This window comes from Macaca mulatta, chromosome 2, assembly GCF_049350105.2.
Source record: "Macaca mulatta isolate MMU2019108-1 chromosome 2, T2T-MMU8v2.0, whole genome shotgun sequence".
NCBI lineage: Eukaryota > Metazoa > Chordata > Mammalia > Primates > Cercopithecidae > Macaca > Macaca mulatta.
This window is the reverse complement of record NC_133407.1, coordinates 109,930,270-109,952,088: the sequence shown is the minus strand read 5'-3', so window position 1 is coordinate 109,952,088 and position 21,819 is coordinate 109,930,270. Positions and strand designations below refer to the sequence as shown.

Below are 21,819 nucleotides of genomic sequence, written 5' to 3'. Positions count from 1 at the left end.
CCCTCTCCCCCTGCCCGCCACAGACCCCAACTGATACAGTGCCAGGAACTGGAGCTCCTCTGAGAAGCATCCTCTGCAACTCTGACAGAAGCCTCCCTCCAAAGCTTTAAGTGCCTTTGAGTGTTCTGGGAAGACTGTACCACTTTGTGATGCAGAAATCTGTGAGTAATTGGAAGTCTGTGCCACTGGTGATTTATCTTCAAAGACCTCATTTAAAATTGTGCATGGCAATGGACACGATTGTGAAATTGACATGGCCTGGGCTTGTGTCTCACTTGGCCTGACATTTTCCAACCCCTTTATAGATCGGATCCGTATTCCATTACTTTCAGATAAGCAGTTCCTGCTTGGCTGTCGAGGTGGATACTAGTTAGTAAGCCGCCCTGGATTACACTAGCATTTTCACTGGAGTGTTCCACGTCATTCTCTGAAGAAAACATGAGATCAGGGGAAGATTCTCCAGCAGTACTGTTGGGTAGATTATTTTGAGCAAGAGACTCTTTGGGGTCTTTCCAGACACTCAGAATGAGGTTGCTGAGTCCAGTCACGTCTGCCTGGGCACGTCCTTAGGTTTCAAGGTAAAAGGCTTGGAGAGGGCGGAGGTGGATCACAGAGCAGCTCTCTGGTCAGCCCCGAGGTGGGCTTCAGGGAGAAGGGATCAGGCTGCAGTGACCACGGAATGGAACCCCCTCCATTCTGCAGCCCAGGGGTGGGTGAACAAACATGTGTTCAGCTCATGGCGCGGGCTGACATCCTGGGTCTGGAGTGCAGCCTGTGATCTGTGAGTGACCACGGCACCAGCCAGGGCAGCTGCTGGACAATGGGGGGTGCCAGCAGTTGGACTTGAGGGCTTTGAGGACCTCCACCATTCATGCAGGATCGGTTCTTTCCAGGCTCCTCCCAGCTGCTCTACCAGGGTCTAATGACTTTCCTGTCAGTTAAGGCATTTTACGTTATCTCCTGGTGAACAAAGTGTCATCGGGGACAGCCTAGGGGATGGGGAGAGTCCAGGGGCTGAGTAAAGACAGGCTTTGGTGGAGTTGTGGCCTTGGAAACGCTTATCATTCTCAACCCTCCTATCATTGTAGATTCATCTGTGAAATGAGGGGATTTCAGGTCATTCCCACATATTTAACACACAGTGATTTCTGGGAGGGTTCCTAAGCCGAGGTCCATGGACCGTGGATGGTTTCAAGGCACCCATGAACCCCCTGAGCCTACATGTGCTCATCTCTGTATGCTCATATCTGCACAGGGCTCGGTGACAATGATGCTGGCAGAGCATTCTAGGGAGGTACCATTCTCATTCTTCAAATGAATGAACTCACATCCAGTCCTCACCTCAGCCCTCAGGGGCACAGAGAGGGAAAGTGATTTGCCCGAGGTCACACAGTGGGCATTGGGGCTCTGTTCCCCAAGCTTTTGTCCACTTTACTACTTGTGGGTGAGCAATGGTCTTTCCATTTTTTTTTTTTTTCTTGTGTCTGATAAAAACCTTCTCTTTTCACCTGAGGAGATGCTATAAAGACTAACAAGGTGTTTTAAGGTTAAATTCCTCTTCTGATTTAAATCACCAGTGCTGACTTCATCACTAATAATTAAACCATCAATACTGATTAAAGTCATTGGTAATAAGTTAATTGTAATACATCAATTGCAACAAATCAATAATGATTTAAATCATTAATAATGAAACTTTATTAAGAGCTATGGGAAAATTGGTACATGAAAAGCAGTATATATGCATGACTTTCACACAATTCTTTTTTCACAGTAGGTGACTGATCTCAGACAACCACTATTTTTACAGATTCCTGTAATTTTCAATTAATGTCCTGTGAAAACCAGTCTATTGTATTCTTCACAAAGATGGTTAAAGATATTCCCAGGTCTTGCATTGGCAGATTCATTTTTCTGTAGTGAAAATATATTAGCCTGTGGTCTGCTGTTACCCAAGCATGCATCTATAACAAAAATAAGTAAATAAAAAAAAGGAGACATAAAAGATTACTCATTACTCATAAAATGTTTTTCTGTAAACACCCAACATGGGACAATTACTTCATTACAGTCAAGCCTGACAGCCTCTCTTAGCTTTATGTTTTGATGTGTTTATTCTGGAGGCAGTTTGACTTCCTCGTTACTAGTTTGGATGCCCTTTATTTCTTTCTTTTGTCTAATTGCTCTGGCTAGGACCTCGAGTGCTATGCTGAATAGAAGTGGTGAGAGTGGACATCCTTGTCTTGTTCCAGCTCTCAGGGGGAAGGAATGCTTTCAACCAAAAGCCAGTTTTGACTTTTTTGAAGATGAAATGTTACAATAGCAATGTCAGTTGTTCTGATTAATATGATGTAATGATTTATCGAACCCTTAGTCCTCACTTTTTTTTTTCCAATTGAAAATAAATCTGAACGGGGACTTTATAATTTCCCATTTGCCTTTGATTCCTAGCATTGGCGTCTGCCATGGAGGGCTCACTATATGAAACTGGGGCAAATCTGAGAATTACGGGTTTACACCACACAATCAGCATCAGAAATACCTGTGCAGATCAGCAGTGCTGTATCACCAAGGAGAAGAATGTGAGCTCCCTCTTCTGTTTTCATTTCGCTCTCTCCCTTTTTCCTTTTAGACCAGTGTTGACTAGGGGGATGCGGCTGGCCAGGTCTGCAGGGAAGCGCAGACTCCTAGCGGGTGACCAGACCTGACAGGGCCTGCTTCTCCTCTGAAGGAGCTCTGTCTCTGCACTGCCTTGTTCTTTCTTTACTATCTTCCCCGTGCTGGGGGATGTAGGAGGCAATCTAAGAAGTGCTAATTATTATGTAAGAGGGTCTTGTCACTGTTAATGAGAAAGACCCTCTGCTTGCCCATCTCCCCTCTTCTTCCTTCCCTCTCTCCCTCTCTTCCTTTAATCTTTCCTTCCTCCACTTATCAAGCTTCTATGAAATGGCCCTAGGATTCCCGCAGCCGGCACACAGGTTCCGAGGATGCGTACAGACCAGTCGGGCTGACAGACATGAAAACGTATCAGTGTGATGGAGCATAACGGAACCTACAAGAGACTAAAGGTACATGAGGGGATTCAGTGGGGGCTCACAGAGTGGACATTCCCCTATGGCAGGGGCAGGGGTCTGGAAGGTAGGAAAAGTAGGAGGGACATGTGGGAGCCCCAGACTATGTTTCTCCCTCCCCGATGAGGATGATTGTACTATACCTGTGCCAAGGTGGGCATTACATTAAAAAAAAATTTCCACAGGTTATTGGGGTTCAGGTGGTATTTGGTTACATGAGTAAGTTATTTAGTGGTGATTTGTGAGATTATGGTGCACCCAACACCTGAGCAGTATATGTTGCACCCTACTCATAGTCTTTTATCCCTCACCCTCCTCCCACCCTTCTTCCCAAGTCCCCAAAGTCCATTGTATCATTCTTACGCCTTTGTGTTCTCATAGCTCAGCTCCCACTTATCAGTGAGAACATATGATATTTGTTTTTCCATTCCTGAGTTACTTCACTTAAAATAGTCTCCAATCTCATCCAGGTCGCTGCAAATGCTGTTAATTCATTCCTTTTTATGTCTGAGTAGTATTCCGTTGTATATATATACCACAGTTTCTTTATCCAGTCATCGATTGATGGGCATTTGGATTGGTTCCACAATTTTGCAATTACAAATTGTGCTGGTATAAACATGCATATGCAAGTATCTTTCTTGTATAATGATTTCTTTTCCTCTGGGTAGATACCCAGCAGTGGGATTGCTGAATCAAACGGTAGTTCTACTTTTAGTTCTTTAAGGAATCTCCACACTGTTTTCCATAGTGGCTGTGCTAGTTTACATTGGCATCAGCAGTGTGGAAGTGTTCCCTGATCACTGCATCCACGCCAACATCTACTGTTTTTTGATTTTCTGATTATGGCCATTCTTGCAGGAGTAAGGTGGTATCACATTGTGGTTTTGATTTGCATTTTCCTGATCATTAGTGATGTTGAGCATTTTTTTTCACGTTTGTTGGCCATTTGTATGTCTTCTTTTGAGAATTGTCTATTCATGTCCTTAGCCCACTTTTTGATGGGATTGTTTGTTTTTTTCTTACTGATTTGTTTGAATTCATTGTAGATTCTGGATATTAGTCCTTTGTCAGATGTATAGATTGTGAAGATTTTCTCCCACTCTGTGAGTTGTCTGTTTACTCTGCTGACTGTTCCTTTTGTTGTGCAAAAGCTCTTTAGTTTAATTAAGTCCCTGCTATTTATCTTTGTTTTTATTGCATTTGCTTTTGGGTTCTTGGTCATGAAATTCTTGCCTAAGCCAATGTCTAGAAGGGTTTTTCCAATGTTATCTTTTAGAATTTTTACAGTTTCAGGTCTTAGATTTAAATCTTTGATCCATCTTTAGTTCATTTTTGTATAAGGTGAGAGACGAGGATCCAGTTTCATTCTCCTACACGTGACTTGCCAATTATCCCAGTGCCATTTGTTGAATAGGGTGTCCTTTCCCCACTTCATGTTTTTGTTTGCTTTGTCAAAGATCAGTTGGCTGTAAGTATTTGGGTTTATTTCTGGGTTCTCTATTCTAGTCCATTGGTCTATGTGCCTATTTTTATACCAGTACCATGCTGTTTTGGTGAGTACGGCCATGAGTATAGTTTGAAATCAGGTAGTGTGATGCCTCCATATTTGTTCTTTTTGCTTAGTCTTGCTTTGGCTATGGAGGCTCTTTTATGGTTCCATATGAATTTTAGAATTGCTTTTTCTAATTCTGTGAAGAATGATGGTGGTATTTTGAAGGGGATTGCGTTGAATTTGTAGATTGCTTTTGGCAGTGTGGTCATTTTTACAATATTGATTCTACCCATCCATGAGCATGGGATGTGTTTCCATTTGTTTGTGTCATCTACAATTTCTTTCAGCAGTGTTTTGTAGTTTTCCTTGTAGAGATCTTTCGATTCCTTTGTTAGGTATATTCCTAGGTGTTTTATATTTTTTTGCAGCTATTGTAAAAGGAGTTGAGTTCTTGATTTTTTTCTCTGCTTGTTCGCTGTTGTTGTATAGAAGAGCTACTGATTTGTAGACATTAATCTTGTATCCAGAAACTTTGCTGAATTCTTTTATCAGTTCTAGGAGCTTTTCGGAGGAGGCTTCAGGGTTTTTGAGGTAAATGATCATATTGTCAGCAAACAGTGACAGTCTGACTTCTTCTTTGCCAATTTGGCTGCCCTTTATTTCTTTAGCTTGTCATATTGCTCTGGCTAGGTTTCCAGTACTATGTTGAAGAGGAGTAGTAAGAGTGGGCATCCTTGTCATGTTCCAGTTCTCAGAAGGAATGCTTTCAACTTTTCCCCTTTCAGTATTATGTTTGCTGTGGGTTTGTCATAGATGACTTTTATTACATTCAGTTATGTCCCTTGTAGGCCAATTTTGCTGAGAGTTTTTTTTATTTTTGAGACGGAGTTTCACTCTTGTTGCCCAGGCTAGAGTGCAATGGTGCGATCTCGGCTCACCACAACCTCTGCCTCCCAGATTCAAGCAATTCTCCTGCCTCAGCCTTCCGAGTAGCTGGGATTACAGGCATGCACCACCATGCCCGGCTAATTTTGTATTTTTAGTAGAGACAAGGTTTCTCCATGTTGAGGCTGGTCTCGAACTCCTGACCTCAGGTGATCCACCTTCCTCGGCCTCCCAAAGTGCTGGGATTACAGGCGTGAGCCATTGTGCCCGGCTGAGAGTTTTAATCATAAAGAGAGGCTGGGTTTTTTCTAATGCTTTTTCTTCATATATGGAGGTGATCACTGATTTTTAAAAAATTCTGTTTATGTCATGTATCACATTTATTGACATGCATATGTTAAACCACCCCTGCATCCCTGGTATGAAACCCACTTGATCATGGTGGATTACCTTTTTGACATGTTGTTGGATTCGGTTAGCTAATATTGTGTTAAGGATGTTAGCATCTATGTTCATCAGGGATATCGGTCTGTAGTTTTCTTTTTTGGTTATGTCCTTTCCTGGTTTTGGTATTAGGGTCATGATGGCTTCATAGAATAAATTAGGGAGGGCTCCTTCTTTCTTTATCTTGTGGAATAGTATCAAAAAGATTAATAAGATTAGTACCAATTCTTCTTTAAATGTGTGGTAGAATTCTGCTGTGAATCCATCTGGTCCTGGACTTTTTATTGTTGGTAATTTTTAAATTACCATTTCAATCTTGCTGCTTGTTATTGGTCTGTTCAGGGTATCTAATTCTTCATGATTTAAGCCAGGAGGGTTGCATTTTTCCAGGAATTTATCCATCTCTTCTAGGTTTTCTAATTTATGTATGTAAAGGTGTTCATAGTAGCCTTGAATGATCTTTTGTATTTCAGTGGTGCCAGTTGTAATATCTCCCTTTTCATTTCTTAATGAGGTTATTTGAAATTTCTCTCTTCTTTTTTTGGTTAATCTTGCTAACGGTCTATCAATTTTATCTTTTAAAAAAACCAGCTTTTTTTTTGGCCGGACGCAGTGGCTCAAGCCTGTAATCCCAGCACTTTGGGAAGCCGAGACAGGTGGATCACGAGGTCAGGAGATCGAGACCATCCTGGCTAACACGATGAAACCCCGTCTCTACTAAAAAATACAAAAAAAAAAACTAGCTGGGCGAGTTGGTGGGCACCTGTAGTCCCAGCTACTTGGGAGGCTGAGGCAGGAGAATAGCGTAAACCCGGGAGGCGGAGCTTGCAGTGAGCTGAGATCTGGCCACTGCACTCCAGCCTGGGTGACAGAGTGAGACTCCATCTCAAAAAACAAACAAACAAACAAAAAACCCCCCCAGCTTTTTGTTTCATTTATCTTTTGTGGTTTTTTGTTGTTGTTGTTGTTGTTTCAATTTCATTTAGTTCTGCTCTGATCTTGGTTATTTCATTTATTCTGCTGGGTTTAGGTTTGGTTTGTTCTTATTTCTCTAGTTCCTTGAGGTGTGACCTTAGATGTCAGTTTGTGGTCTTTCAGTCTTTTTGATACAGGCATTTAGGGCTATGAACTTTCCTCTTAGCACGGCCTTTGCTGTATCCCAGAGGTTTTGGTAGGTTGTGTCATAATTGTTCAGTTCAAAGAAATTTTAAATTTCCATCTTGCTTTCCTTTTTGACCCAATGATCATTCAGGAGCAGGTTACTTAATTTCCATGTATTTCCATGGTTTTGAAGTTTCCTTTTGGAGTTATTTCCAGTTTTATTCTACTGTGGTCTGAGAGAGTGCTTGATATAATTTCAATTTTCTTAAATTTATTGAGACTCATTTTGTGGCCTATCATATGGTGTATCTTAGAGAAAGTTCCATATGCTGTTGAATAGAATGTGTATTCTGCAGTTGTTGGATGAAATGTTCTGTATATATCTGCTAAGTCCATTTGTTCCAAAGTATAGTTGAAATCCATTGTTTCTTTGTTGAGTTTCTGTCTTGATGACCTGTCTAGTGCTCTCAGTGGAGTACTGAAGTCCCCTGCTATTATTGTGTTGCTGTCTATCTCATTTCCTAGGTCTTTTAGTAATTGTTTTATAAATTGGGGTTCTCCAGTGTTAGGTGCATATATATTTAGGATTGTGATATTTTCCTGTTGGACAAGGCCTTTTACCATTATATAATGACTCTCTTTGTTTTAACTGCTGTTGCTTTAAAGTTTGTTTTGTCTGATAGAAGAATAGCTACCCCTGCTTGCTTTTGGCGTCCGTTTGCATGAAATGCCTCTTTCCATCCCTTTAAGTTTATGTGAGTCCTTATGTGCTAGGTGAGTCTCCTGAAAGCAGCAGATAGTTGGTGGGTGATTTTTTTTATCCATTCTCCAGTTCTGTATCTTTTAAGAGGAGCATTTAGGCCATTTACATTCAATGTTAGTATTGAGATGTGAGGTACTATTCTGTTCATTGTGCTATTTGTTGCCCGTGTGCCTTGGTTTTTTTGTTTTTTGTTTTTGCTTTATAAATTGTATGTTTGTTTTATAGGTCCTGTGTGATTTATGCTTTATAGAGGTTTTGTTTTGATGTGTTTCCAGGATTTGTTTCAAGATTTAGAGCTCATTTTTAACAGTTCTTGTAGTGGTGACTTGGTAGTGGCAAATTCTCTCAGCATTTGTTTGTCTGAAAAAGACTGTATCTTTCCTTCATATATGTACTTAGTTTTGCTGGATACAAAATGCTTGGCTGATAATTGTTTTGTTTGAAGAGGCTGAAGAAAGGGCCCCAATCTTTTCTAGCTTGCAGGATTTCTCCTGAGAAATCTGCTGTTAATCTGATAGGTTTTCCTTTATAGGTTACCTAGTGCTTCTGTCTGACGCTCTTAAGATTCTTTCCTTCGTCTTAACTTTGGATAACCTAATGACAATGTGCCTAGGCGAGGAGCTTTTTGTGATGAATTTCCCAGGTGTTCTTTGTGTTTCTTGTATTTGGATGTGCAATCTCTAGTAAGGCCGGGAAGTTTTCCTCAATTATTCCCCCCAAATATGTTTTTCAAACTTTTAGATTTTTCTTCTTCCTCAGGGACACCGATTATTCTTAGGTTTGGTCATTTAACATAATCTCAGACTTCTTGGAGGCTTTGTTCATATTTTCCTGTTTTTTGTTTGTTTGTTTGTTTGTTTTTGTCTGTGTTGGATTGGGTTAATTTGAAGACCTTGTCTTTGAGCTCTGAATTTCCTTCTTCCACTTGTTCAATTCTGTTGCTGAGAATTTCAGAGCATTTTGCATTTCTACATCTAATGTTTCCTGAAATTTTGATTGTTTTTTCTTTATGTTATCTATTTCCTTGAATATTTCTCCCTTTACTTCTTGTATCCTTTTTGGATTTTCTTGCATTGGGCTTCACCTTTTTCTGGTGCCTCCCTGATTTGCTTGATAACAAACATCATGAATTCTTTTTCAGGTAAATCAGGGATTTCTTTTTGATTTGGATCCATTGCTGGTGAGCTAGTATGATTTTTTAGGGTTGCTAAAGAGCCTGTTTTGTCATATTACCAGAGTTGGTTTTCTGGTTCCTTCTCATTTGGATAGGCTCTGTCAGAGGGAAGGTCTAGGGCTGAAGCCTGTTGTTCAGATCCTTTTGTCCCATGGGGTGTTTCCTTGATGTAGTACTCTCCTCCTTTTCCTATGGATGTGGCTTTCTGAGAGCCAAGATGCAGTGATTGTTATCTCTCTTCTGGGTCTAGCAACCCAGCAAGTCTACCAGGCTCCGGCTGATACTGGGGGTTGTCTGCACAGAGTCCTGTGATGTGAACCGTCTATGGGTCTCTCAGCCATGGATACTAGCACAGTATTTGAGGTGTCTCCCAGGTCCTGCAGGAGCAGTCCACTTCCTTGAGAGGGTCTGTGGGTCCTCTCGGGATTGCCGGTTTGTTTTTGCACTCGTTCTGGAGCTAAAATTCACAATGTGAGCCTCTGCATGCTGCTCTGTCCATCTGAGTTGGAGCTGCAATCTCAGCACTACATTTTAAGGCTCATAACTACTTTGTAAGGCCTATTGACATCCATGCCAGTTTTTAAAATGTGGGCTGCCTTTGCTGTGCTCCTTGAACAGCCTGTGAGGTTGTCAGCCCTGGGGTGCCAGTAGCAGCCCAGGATGCTTTCCCATTGTGTGTTGTGGGTTGCCTGTGATTAAATGGGGGTTCAAATCCATTAGCTCCTGACTTCTCAACCACACTCGCCAGGTTGGTAAAGCTTCTTCTATCTTCAAGTCTTCTCACGGGTTGTTTCTCCTTCCTCTGTCTGGTCCTTAGGTGCTCATCAGGGCTGACCCTTAGCTCTTTCCTTTCCTTAGCAAAGAGTCATAGAGGGTTCATCCCTGAGCTGCTGAGCCCTGCCCTTGGCTCTAGTGCTGCCTTCCCCAGGGCCTCCCCTCCATTCCTCCTGCTGGCCCCTTTAATGAAATTTGGTAGTCTTTTTTTAATCAAGGAGTGCACATGCATAGTTGACAAAATCTGCACAATTGACTACTCTCCAATGTTGGTAGAATCAATGTAGAGCCAACTGGTTTTGTCAGCTGTAGAAATGTTTAAAAGTGAAGGTTTTACAAAACAATAGCTCCAAGACAAAACAGTGAGCTCATAGGTAACTGCATTCTTCCTGTTTGCTCATATAAGGCACCTGGAAACTCCCCACTGGCTGGTAGAGTTTGGAGTGATCGTGTCCCTGCTCCCCCATTTATAGAGGGGACAGACATGGACTGTCACCCATGCTCTGGGGGCACTACAGATGGGAGATGTTCTTGCAGAAAAGTATGAATAGTCAGACTCCCTGGGTTCTCCCCACGCAACCTGTTTTTCTTGTTTTGTTTTTTTGTTGTTTTAAGACTTTGCTGAGGCCAGAGAGGAGGCCTACCAGAGAATGTTGACAAATGGGAGTAATGCATGGCCCTTGATTAAGGTCTAAGCTAAGAAAGAAGTGGTTAAACATTAACTGTTGCATGATTATTGCAACAGCTAAGTCCTGAGGTGACCTGTGAAATGGCACATATAGTTTCATAAAATAATTCACAGTTGACCCTTGAACAACGTATGTTTGAACGGCACGAATCCACTTACATACGAATTTTCTTTCATCTCCAGCACCCCTGAGACAGCAAGGCCAACCCCTCCTCTTCCTTCTCCTCCTTGGCCTACTCAACATGAAGACGATGAGGATGAAGACCTTTATGATGACCCACTTCCACTGTATCAATAGTAAATATATTTTCTCTTCCTTATGATTTTCTTAATACTCTTTTCTGTAGTTTATTTCAAGAACATAATATATAATACACATGGCATACAAAATATGTGTTAATTGACTATGTTATTGGTAAGGCTTCTAGTTAACAGTAGGCTATTAGCAGTTAAGTTTTGGGGGAATCCAAAGTTATACATGGACTTTCAACTAAGTGAGGGGTCAGTTCAGCTAATCCCTGTGTTGCTCAGGAGTCAGCTGTGGGGTGGAAGAATAATTGTGGAGCACAGAAGTTGTGATCAGAGAAGCTGAATATTCACTGTTATGGAAGCAGCATGGCACAGGCAGTGTACATGTGAGAACGCCGTGGGGGCACTCCCTGGGGGTGGATTAGAGCATATTGGCTGCTCCTGGCTTAGTGTCTCTCACTGGGACTCACCCTTGACTGATAGGAACTGCTGAGGCCAAGGAGGTGCTTCCTCCCAGGGAAGATTCTAATGCTGTAGGGGTACAAAGGTTCAGCTCAGGTGATCCACAGGGGCATATTTTGGTACCCCTGCCCAATTTGAGCTTGAGAAGGGCATGAGGATCAGGGGTTTAGACCCTCTAGGGATGAAGGTTTGGTCACCCCCACCAGGCAATCCGCATACAACAGCAGAGGCGCTAGCTCAGGGCAAGGGGAGGCAGAATGGATACAGGAGGGAGATGAACCTCAGTTCTCTGTTGTGCTGTGAGATCAGCTGCAGGAGAGGGGACTGTAGTCTACCCACCAATCTTCTGTTAAAGTTCACCCAGGAAAGCCGACCATTCAGAATCCCGAAGGAAATGGAACCAGCAGCATGAGCAGTGGACTGTGATGAGATCCACCTTTCCCCAGAGGCTGGAGGTGTTGGGTGTGAACTGTCCTCATCTCAAAGGAGTCCACTTACCCAAGGCCACACGCCCTCCCGGGGGCAGCTTGTGCTCCATGACCGATTGATGTCGGGGGTAGAAAGACCTGGCTTCTTGCTTCAGCTGGGGACAACTCTGAAGGGCCACCCCAGCTCCAGAACTCCCCATGGCTCCAGAGCTCCCCATCGCACCCAGCAATGCAGGTGAGGTGTCTACTGACTGCAGCATCGGTGTCACCTCTCCCTGGCTGGCAAGGGCTGTGCCCAGGGCGCTCAAGAAACCCCTCTGAGACACGAGTCTCTTCGGAAAGACGATGAGGATGAAGACCTTTATGATGACCCACTTCCACTGTATGGAGAGTAAATATATTTTCTCTTCCTTATGATTCTCTTAATACTCTTTTCTGTAGTTTACTTTATTTCAAGAATATAACATATAATACATATGGCATACAAAATATGTGTCATCTCAGACACATTCCAAAGCAACTGCTTCTACCAGCGTTGCGTTTCCTCTAATTTTCTCTTTTTTTATTTTATTTTTTGAGATGAAGTCTTGCTCTGTGGCCCAGGCTGGAGTGCAGGGGTGGGATCTCGGCTCACTGCAACCTCTGCCTCCCAGGTTCAAGTGATTCTCCTGCCTCAGCCTCCCGAGTGGCTGGGATTACAGGTGCACATTACCATACTCAGCTAATTTTTGTATCCTTTTTTAGTGGAGATGGGGTTTCACTATGTTGGCCAGGCTGGTCTCAACACTCCTGACCTCAGGTGATCCATCCATCTCAGCCTTTTCCCAAAGTGCTGGGATTACAGGCGTGAGCCACCATGCTTGGCCTCTAATTTTCTTTTATTTACTGATGTCACCATAGTACAACCCTGTCATAATTTTCATTGAAATAGAAACATGTATTCTGCATCTAGCCACTCATCTCAAAGGTTTTTTCCCCTTATCATTTCATAGTTGTCCCAGGATGACTCCTCCTTTGCCCATGAAAGCACCCATGAACTTTACTTGGATTATTTGTAACCTCACAAATTCATACTAAGTTTTGCCTTTATTTACAAAAACTTAACTCCCCAATTATGAAATTAATTACATGCTATTTAGTTTAAAAAAATAAAATGTAAAATTACCCATAATTATCCTATTCAGAACTGACTGCTTTAATATTTTTATGTTTCCTACCTTTTAAGAATTCTAGTTGAGACCATACTATATTCTCCCTTTAACACCTGACATAGTATCTTCAGTATTTCTCCAGAGCATTAAAAATCCTTTCTAAAGATGATTTTTTAAAGGTGATGTAATATTCCATGGTGGAGGCTGAGCTCTTATAAGTAAACCATTCTCTGATGTCAGGCCTTTAAAACAGCACCATTGGCTGGGCATGGTGGCTCATGGCTGTAATCACAGCACTTTGGGAGGCTGAGGTAGGCGGATCACTTGAGGTCAGGAGTTTGAGACCAGCCTGGCTAATATGGTGAAACTCCATCTCTACTAAAAATACAAATATTAGCCAGGTGTGGTGGCAGGTGCCTGTAGTCCCAGCTACTTGGGAGACTGAGGCGGGAGAATGGCGTGAACCCAGGAGGCGGAGCTTGCAGTGAGCCAAGATCGCACCACTGCACTCCAGCCTGTGCAACAGAGTGAGACTCTGTCAAAAAAAAAAAAAAAAACAAAAACCAAAAACTAAAAAACCAGCACCAGTGTTTTGAATGAACCAGGGGGAGTCCACCCACAGGGAATGCCCTCCACCCCCAGAACGTGGACCCACACATGTCTATGGGTCCCACAAGGGGACCAGTACTTTCAGGACTCTGTAGGCCAGCTGAAGGTAGAATCTAGAGTCTCGCGTATCCCCCCAGAGAACCATTTCCCAACATGTACCTCTGCTTCATAATTTTAGATGGCTTGCAGGTGAACATTACTATTTTTTAATTTCAAGACTTGTGTAAATTATCTGGGACTTCACAAATGCTATTCCTTTGGCCAAGTAGAAAGCATTTTTAAAAATGAGTTGATAGCCACTAAGTACATGAAAAAAAAATCCTCATCTCTAATAATTAGGGAGATGCAAATCCAAACCATAATGAGATACCACTTCACACTCATCAGGATAACTAATATGAAAACAAAACAAAACAAAACAAAGCAGGTGCCAGGCAAGGATGTAGAGAAACTAGAACCCTTGTGCATTGCTGGTGGGAATGCAAAATGTCACAAAATTGAGACTTGGTATTACCATATTATTCAGCAATTCCACTTCTGAGTATGTACACAAAAGAAAGCAGGGACTCAAAACAGGTATTTGTACACCAGTGTTCACAGTAGCATGATTCACAGTAATCAAAGGTGGAAACAACTCAAATGTCCATCAATGGATGAATGTGGTACACACATACAATGAAATATATTCAGCATCAAAAAAAAAGAAAGTTTGACACACGCTGCAACGTGGATGAACCTTGAAGACAGGATGCTGAGTGAAATAAGCCAGCCACAAAAGGACAAATAGCGTACAACTCCCCCTACTGGAGGTATCCAGAACAGTCAAATTCAGAGACAAAGTTAAGAGTGGTTACCAGGGTCCTGGGGAAGGGCAAAGGGAAGTTAATGTTTAATAGGTAGAATTTCAGCTTAGGATGATGAAAAAGTTTTGGAAATAGATGGTGGTGACAGTTGTACAACAATACAAATGGACTTAAATGCTACTGAACTTACAAATGGTTAAAATGGTAAATGTTATGTATATTTTACCACAATAAAAATAAGTTGATAAAAAGAAAAAAATTAGCAGATGATGTGGCTTAAATCAAGAACCCATCTCTATAAAAAATAAGCAAAATTAGCTGGTCGTGGTGGTGTGCTCCTGTGGTCCCAGCTACTTGGGAGACTGAGGTGGCAGGAGCGCTTGAGCTCAGGCGGTCAAGGCTGCAGTGAGCTGCTGTGAATGCACCACTGCAGTCCAGCCTGGGGGACAGCATGAAACCCTGTCTCAGAAAAAAAGTAAATTATATTTCTGGCCCCAAAAATGTTTTAAAATCCTCTGTGGTAAATATGCAGGTAAAAAGAGAAGAAAATATGACATTTATTGAGAACCTATTTTGTATAAATGTTTTAACTATTTAACTATTTTATGTCACTTAGTTCTAATACTGTGATGTAGGCACTAATCCAGATTCAGATCAGGAAGCTGGGTCCAACTGTCAGTAAGTGGCCAGACCACCTTCCAAACCCAGCCTGTCCACCTCCTGATTTTGTGCTTTCTGGTACACCTCACTGCTTCCTGCTTATCCCATTTCACTTTCTTTCCACTGGACACTGTAAAAAATTTCACCTATTTGGAAGTTTGCATCTGCAGGAAATTAATTAGGAAAAACACAAATTATGGACCAAGTGGTACCTAAATAATAGAAGCAAATCTTGTCCTTCACAGAAGAACACACACGTCAAAGCCAGAAACAGAACTGAGCACTCACCTGGGACTCGGCTCTTCTGGTTTCCTCAGTTTTGAGCCAGATATAGTTGCCATATTCCGTATGAAATCAGTAAAAAAATCAGTACAAATCAATAAGGTGAAAGGGTTCTGTGACCAGTCATGGTGGGGGACGGGGAGGGGGTTGCCAGGGACTTTGAGGACCCTGGAAAACAGATACAACACATCCTCACCATGGTACTTTGGAAAATGCAGAAGGGCACAGAGAGCAAAAACCTACCACCATAAAGCACCTCATCACCTAGAAAGAACCAGTTCACATTTAGGTCAATATAGTTTCCATTTTTACTGCGCATACACATATATACAATGTATTTTAAAAATGGGTTTTACAATATGTAGTTTGATCACTTGGTTTACAACTAAATATACTGTGAACATTTTCTCTTCTACAATAGTTAAAAGAATTGCACAGCTTGGAGGAAACATAATTTATTAAGCAATGTTTTTGGGGACATTGAGGTATAATTTTTTTTCTAAGGAGACTTCATTCTTTTTACAATGCCTTTGGGGAAAAAAACGGGAGTCCTTGTCTTATATAGCTTTCTGTAGATGATGGAAACTTGCCCTTTCATTTAGCCTTTTTACTTGCTTCTCTACACCCACCTAATCACCAATCAAGTAACCCATTATGTTTTCCAACCTCTCTCTTCTCTTTGCTTCCTCTTTCCTACCCAGTCTCCCTGCACACACACAGACAGACTTCCATTCCTTCAGCACTCTGGTTCCTCCCCTTAAAGAGGCTTTCTTTCCTTCTAGAGAGACTATTTTAATTGATTTTGATCAACTCTACTCAAAACTGTATCCTAAGGTCCACATTAGAATTAGTCTTTAATAGTCTGAAGATATAATTCAATCATTTAAAAGAACATATTAAGAAGACCTTGGTAGAATTACATGTATCAAGAAACACCAGGCCTTGCGTGGTTGCTCACGTGTGTAATCTCAGCACTTTGAGAGGCTTAGGCAGGTGGATCACAACGTCAGAAGTTTGAGACCAGCCTGGCCAATACGCTGAAACCCCGTCTCTATTAAAAATACAAAAAAATTAGCCGGGCATGGTGGCCCATGCCTGTAATCCCAGCTACTTGGGAGGCTGAGGCAGGAGAATTGCTTGAACCTGGGATGCAGAGATTGCAGTGAACTGAGATTGCGCCATTGCACTCCAGCCTGGGTGACAGAGTGAGACTCCATCTCAAAAAAAAGAACCACTGGACTTGGGCACAATGGAGATATTGCTGACTTTTTTCCTTTTTTTTTTTGAGACAGTCTCGCTCTGTCGCCCAGGCTGGAGTGCAGTGGCGTGATCTCAGCGCACTGCAAGCTCCACCTCCCAGGTTCACACCATTCTCCTGCCTCAGTCTCCTGAGTACCTGGGACTACAGGTGCCCGCCACCATGCCCGGCTAATTTTTTGTATTTTTAGTAGAGACAGGGTTTCACAGTGTCAGTCAGGATGGTCTTGATCTCCTGACCTTGTGATCTGCCCACCTCAGCCTCCCAAAGTGCTGGGATTACAGGCGTGAGCCACCGCGCCCGGCAGATATGGCTGACTTTCTTTTGAAAAAAGAAGTAGTTTTTTGGGAGAGGGCAGGGCAAAGAGGTAAGAAGTAGTCAGTTCTGTAAGGAAACGTTAGAGACCATTTTGGAAATGTATTCATTATTTTAAGGCAACTAACAAATGATCATCTTTCAGTTAGGACATTGTAGCAGCCGCCTTTACTGGTCATGAAATTTGCATGATATCTAAAATTATATTTCTGGAAATAGGTCAATGTCGATTAATAGTAACTTTGTATAGAAAGGCAGATGCCAGCTAGCATAAAAGCAGTACGTGCAGACGGTGGTAGTTCTGGAGTCCTGGAAGCCACGAGGTGCTCATCCATCACAAGGCCATCTGGAAGTAGGGATGCTTGATCATTAAAGGAAACCTCTCTGGCAGTTCATCCTGCTGCCCACAAACGTGGCATATCTACATGCCTACTGTGAACCTGCTCTTCTCAGGACACTCACATTGGAACCTAGCCCAGTGGTGATGCCTTCACTTGCAGGGATAAGCAGAACCTGATTAGGTTCTGATGGGTTCCATGTTCCAGGAGGAGAACATGGTCCCTACATATCCAATCATTCAACCCACACTTATCAAACACCTATCCTAAGTCTGACACCCAGGATACAAATGGCAAAGACATAATCCCTGTCTGGATTGGGGAATTCCTTCCTGTTCTCAGTGAAATGTTTGCTTTCATTTACTTCCTGGACTTGAATATTTTCCATTTCTAACATCTCCAAGCCCAAAACTATTATAGGTCTCTGAACTTGGGGGGCCCTAGAAACCTGGCTCAGGCTGGGGTGGAGAGAGGACCGTCGCCTCTTTTTCTCTCCAGGTGCTGCCCTTCTTTTCATTGTTTTCCTCAAATTAGTAAAAATCAATAAGGTGAAAGGGTTCTACGACCAGTCATGGTAAGGTATGGGGAGAGGGTTACCAGGGACTTTTAGGACCCTGGAAGTTCCTAAAGGACTAGCAAGGGGCCAAGCCTCTGATAGAATTTGCTGTTGGGGTGGACTCCAAATGAGCTGCCCATCCTGGTTTGGGTCCTCCTGCCCAAAGGAAAGGAACACCAGAGAACATCTCTTGGTTAAACAAGAGACCAAGACTTGTTTGTTTTCCTCAATAGAAGTTCAGACCATAAAATGTCAAATAGACTTGAAATACATCTCCATCTGAAAGGCAGCAGGACTAGCCAGGTTTCCGAGGAAATAAATATCAAAGAAGCCAAGGCAACTATCTCATCAAGAGTCTGTGATGCTTTTATAAGCAGAACTTTGGTTGCTAGGCTCTAGCAAGCCAAGAGGTACAAGGAGAGCCTACTAACTAAGCACCCCCCAAGGCAACTTCAAAGGGCAAAAGAAAGAGGAGAACCTCAGCTTACCACAGCCAGGTAGAAATGCCTGAGGAAAGCAGCGGAGCTGGCCGTGCCAGCATTTACACAGGGAACACTTCTTGGGCAGCCAGGTGTCATGGGGCACAGACCCACAGTTCCTGAGAATGAACAGGGAAGGCAATAGCCATGGGTCTGAAATTTCTACTTCCCTTTCCCTCTCCTCTCCATGGCTCCCCTCCCCTCTGAATGGCTTACTCTTTGCGCACATCATGCTCACAGTTTCGTCCGTAGAAGGAGGGGGGGCAGGCACAAAAGGACCCCAGCATGCAGGTTCCCCCATTCAGGCAGCAGGTTCTGTTTAGCTCCTTACCTGAAAGGTAAGAACAGATGACTGAGGGTGTAGGGATGGAAAAGTGCAAGGGCAATTCCTGTAAGCGAAGGTTAATGCAACACTAATGTGTTGTCCCACAGAATAAGACTCTGCGTCTTTGAGCAGAAGTCATTTTCATGCATAGGCCAGTGGTGGTTCTGGGGTTCCCCAGCGTGAAGTGGACTCAGGTGATGAAAACTGCGCTCTAGGGAAGTAAAATACACAATCCCTGTCTCACTTCCAAAACCAAAAGCAGTCCAGCACCTGCCCAGTTCCAGAACCAGGTGCCCTTTTAGGTGAAAGAGCGTTGGAAAGATACTCAGGAGACACATGAAGGACCAGGGCAGAAGCATCGAAGCCAGGCACTTCTTACTGTTCTGTATCCCCATGGGCGACACATGCTGGGAAGACCGAGGCCGAATCGCAGGCTCCTCCTGGGGCCGAATGCTGTCATCTCTGAAGGCCAGGTCTCCCCGAGATGGACGTGCAAATTCCCGATGGCTGAGCCCTTAAGGACAAAATCAGTTCAAGGAGTCTGTATTTCAGGCCACATAAAAATTGTGAGTGATCAAAATAACAAAAGGTCTCTCACCGGCAACTAATCCCAGTTCAAAGGCTTTAGAAATGGCCATGATCCAAATCACACTAGGAAGAGGAAGTCAGACATGAGTTAGCAAAACAAAGGAAATAAAGCCTTACAGGTTAACACCTGGGTCCTCCCATCGCAAGGACAAGACCACAGATCACTCAAGAGAAATTGTAGAGCGCCACCTTTCTTTCTTTAATGGCCAATTCATGTAACAAAGAAAAATGTTGAAAAAGTCACCAATATCCAAGTCTTTTTAATATATTTTATTATTTCTTAGGCCCTGTCCTCACATAAGTACCTAATTTTAGGTCTTTTGTCTTTTATTTCACATATTTTTCTCCTGCATACAGTTTTCATACAAGGATTTAAAAATGGCTGCGTCCCATGTTACTGATGAATCACATTTTACAAACTACTTTATTTTTTGAGATGGAGTTTCACTTTTTCACCCATGCTGGAGTGCAATGGTGCAATCTCAGCTCACTGCAACCTCTGCCTCAAGCGATTCTCCTGCCTCAGCCTCTGGAGTAGCTGGGATTACAGGTGTCTGACACCTGTAATCCTAATTTTTGTATTTTTAGTAGAGACAGGGTTTCACCATGTTGGCCAGGCTGGTCTCAAACTCCTGACCTCAGGTGATCCACCCACCTTGGCTTCCCAAAGTGTTGGGATTACAGGCGTGAGCCACTGTGCCGGGCCAAACTATTTTAACCAATCATTTAAAAGGTTTTTAGGTAAAAAATGTGGGTTTTTTTTTTTCCTATTATCTTAATGGTTTTGCAAGTATCGTATCTGCTTATACCTTTAATCTTTTCAGAAGATTTTAAATTTGGTTGTAGTATTGACCTTTGTTTACACAAGAATAAAGAAACAATATTTCATAGACAGAGTCATTAACGTAAAATGAAAATTAACATTAACAGGAAAATGTTAAAAGCCAACGGCAAAGTTAGAAGTAACAGTGTGAAATTCCAGGTCTTTCAGGAAAAAGAGCAGTGCTGTTGGCAGCACTTTAAGGCTTAAGCAAGAGAAAAATCAAATGACGGGTGTAGAACATTCATTTCCTAAACTGGCAATCTCTAGCAATGAAAAAAAGCTCACATTCAAGATTAGCTCATACCTGTAAGAGAAGCGGGCCATCTTCCTGCAGTCCGTAGCTTTTAGCAATTAGCGGGGAAAGAAGGCGTTAGCATCGCTTTAATTCAGAGTCATTGCCAAAATAGCCAAAGGAAAACATTCATCTCCTAAAGCGAAAATGGCAATTTAAGAAGAAAATGAGAAATATGCGTTCCCCAGAAGGTCGTAGCAGAAGCAGGAACAAGATGTCCAGGGGAAACTGGAGGGCTTTCGGCCTTGAAAGTTTAGACCTTGAGCTGGAGACTCAGCCTTTCCGGGGATTCTCCTTCTTCAACAACAAACCCCAGTCGGGGCGGGGAGACCCTTCAGGTGGGCGGGACGCCCACCAGCATGACAATGGCCCACATGCAGGGAGAGGAGTCTTGTAAAACTGTGGTTAACTAGTCCTAATATCTCTCTCATTAGTTGCAGGCTAAAATGATCAGATGTACTCTTTTGGGGCGGGGCGGGGGGGGAGCGGGGCGGGGAGAAAGAAAGAAAGAAAGAAAAATCAGTTTCTCGAATCAAGTTGGTGATTCCAGGTTGGAGGGGTGGTGGAAAGTAATTGCTTTAATTAGGAAAACCTGAAAATGTATGGGTCTCAAGGCGTCTGATATTTTATTTCAGGAAGTTTTATTTCCTGAAATTTGCTTCCACCTTTGTTTTTCCGGGAGTTTTGAGCCCCGTACTCCCGCTGGGGGATACCCGGGTGGCCAAGAAAGGGGTGCTCTCCGCCCGAGGAGCTAGGTGTGTGTCGGGGGAAGACTAGGAAGCTTGAAACTGAGACAGAAGTTCAGGTTCAGGAGGGGTTCCTTGGGGACTCCAGACTTGAAGTGCAAATTCCAGGCGGACCTGAATTCCTGGAAAGACGCGGGAGCCGGCGCCAGGTGCCCGGGAGAGGGGAGGGGCGGCCAGGGGCGCAGCCGCTGGGGCTTTGCAGTGGGAGTGCCGGCCTGTTCCAGGAAAAAGTTCTAGAACCACGGCAGTCCGGCATGGGAGGCCGTTTCAGTCCCCAATCACGGGAATGTATCTCAGCCTTCAGCGCCCACAGTGCGACCTCTTGCAGCCCCTCGCCGTGCTGGCCCCACAACACCGGGAGTTACCGCCGGGCTCTAATGTGCCGCTTGCAGGGGTAAACGTGTTTATTGAGTGGCTCCACGAAGCTCCAGACGCCCCAGATGGAGAGGCGCGTCTATGAGCCGGAGTCGCCTCCCCTAACATTTCAATCCTCCGGGTAATATGTTACTAAATACGCCCAAAGTCGTTAGTAGTTTCTAAATCGCATTTAATTCCAATTTCTAAAGGAAAACCTGACGGTTACTTAATATTGCCAGGCACACAAATGTGAAGCTTTTATTAGATAGTTGTTTCCATCCATCTCTGTTTATTGGATTTAGGCCTCGGCAGAAAGAATTGGTGGCATCCAAACCCATTTCAGCGTCAGTGCCTACCTGTGTGGATGCCATGGATCCACAGGTGCTGGGAAGAGGTGCTATTTACTTCTACACATGATCTTGGGAGAAGCAAACGTAAAATAATTTGTACTGGGGGAGTGAGGCCCCATCCAGTCAAGGGTGGGATGCAGTAACATTTCCAACTCCACGGCAGTTGACTATTTCATTCCTGCTGCGCTTCACCTCCTCCCTGTGTGGTCTTTTCAGGTGAAACGCTTCAAGTACCATGCTGAGATTCACAGGGGACATGGGAACATGGCCTGAAGCTCTAGGAGGCCGGAGGTGGGGGAGGGCTTTGCAAAGGAGAAGGCTAGCCCTGGAGCTGCAAGGAGGTGTAAAGGTGT

At 43.3% G+C, this 21,819-nt stretch overlaps 1 protein-coding gene and 1 long non-coding RNA gene across 3 annotated transcripts; one reads left to right on the top strand and one right to left on the bottom strand.

Moving 5' to 3' along the window:
• Window positions 1-354: 354 nt before the first annotated feature.
• On the top strand, window positions 355-11,605 carry LOC106996933 (uncharacterized). Its single transcript, XR_001443030.3, has 5 exons — window positions 355-578; window positions 2,452-2,582; window positions 2,957-3,068; window positions 10,579-10,692; window positions 11,462-11,605. It is a non-coding gene; the product is annotated as an uncharacterized LOC106996933 (long non-coding RNA).
• On the bottom strand, window positions 10,733-20,492 carry CRIPTO (cripto, EGF-CFC family member). Of its 2 annotated transcripts, XR_013413837.1 has the most exons (7): window positions 20,026-20,492; window positions 18,909-18,961; window positions 18,690-18,824; window positions 18,202-18,316; window positions 17,995-18,104; window positions 16,505-16,958; window positions 10,733-16,134 (listed from the first exon to the last, which is right to left on the bottom strand). XR_013413837.1 is itself a non-coding variant. In XM_001114010.5 (6 exons), exons 1-6 carry the CDS (start codon window positions 20,043-20,045, stop codon window positions 16,843-16,845), a joined length of 549 nt encoding a protein of 182 aa, XP_001114010.1. In that variant the 5' UTR covers window positions 20,046-20,492; the 3' UTR covers window positions 10,733-16,842. The 2 variants fall into 2 exon arrangements, 1 of the variants encoding a protein (XP_001114010.1); XM_001114010.5 differs by having other exon boundaries at window positions 10,733-16,958.
• Between the last annotated feature and the right edge of the window lie 1,327 nt (window positions 20,493-21,819).

Bases quoted from the DNA above. Each gene is read 5' to 3' on its own strand.
- CRIPTO (XM_001114010.5), bottom strand. From the start codon at position 20,045: ATGGCCCGCTTCTCTTACAG. The intron at 18,962-20,025 runs GTATGAGCTAAT...TCCTCTTCCTAG, and splicing joins ATGGCCCGCTTCTCTTACAG to TGTGATTTGGATCATGGCCA. The intron at 18,317-18,689 runs GTAAGAAGTGCC...CTTACCTTTCAG, and splicing joins GCCCATGGGGATACAGAACA to GTAAGGAGCTAAACAGAACC.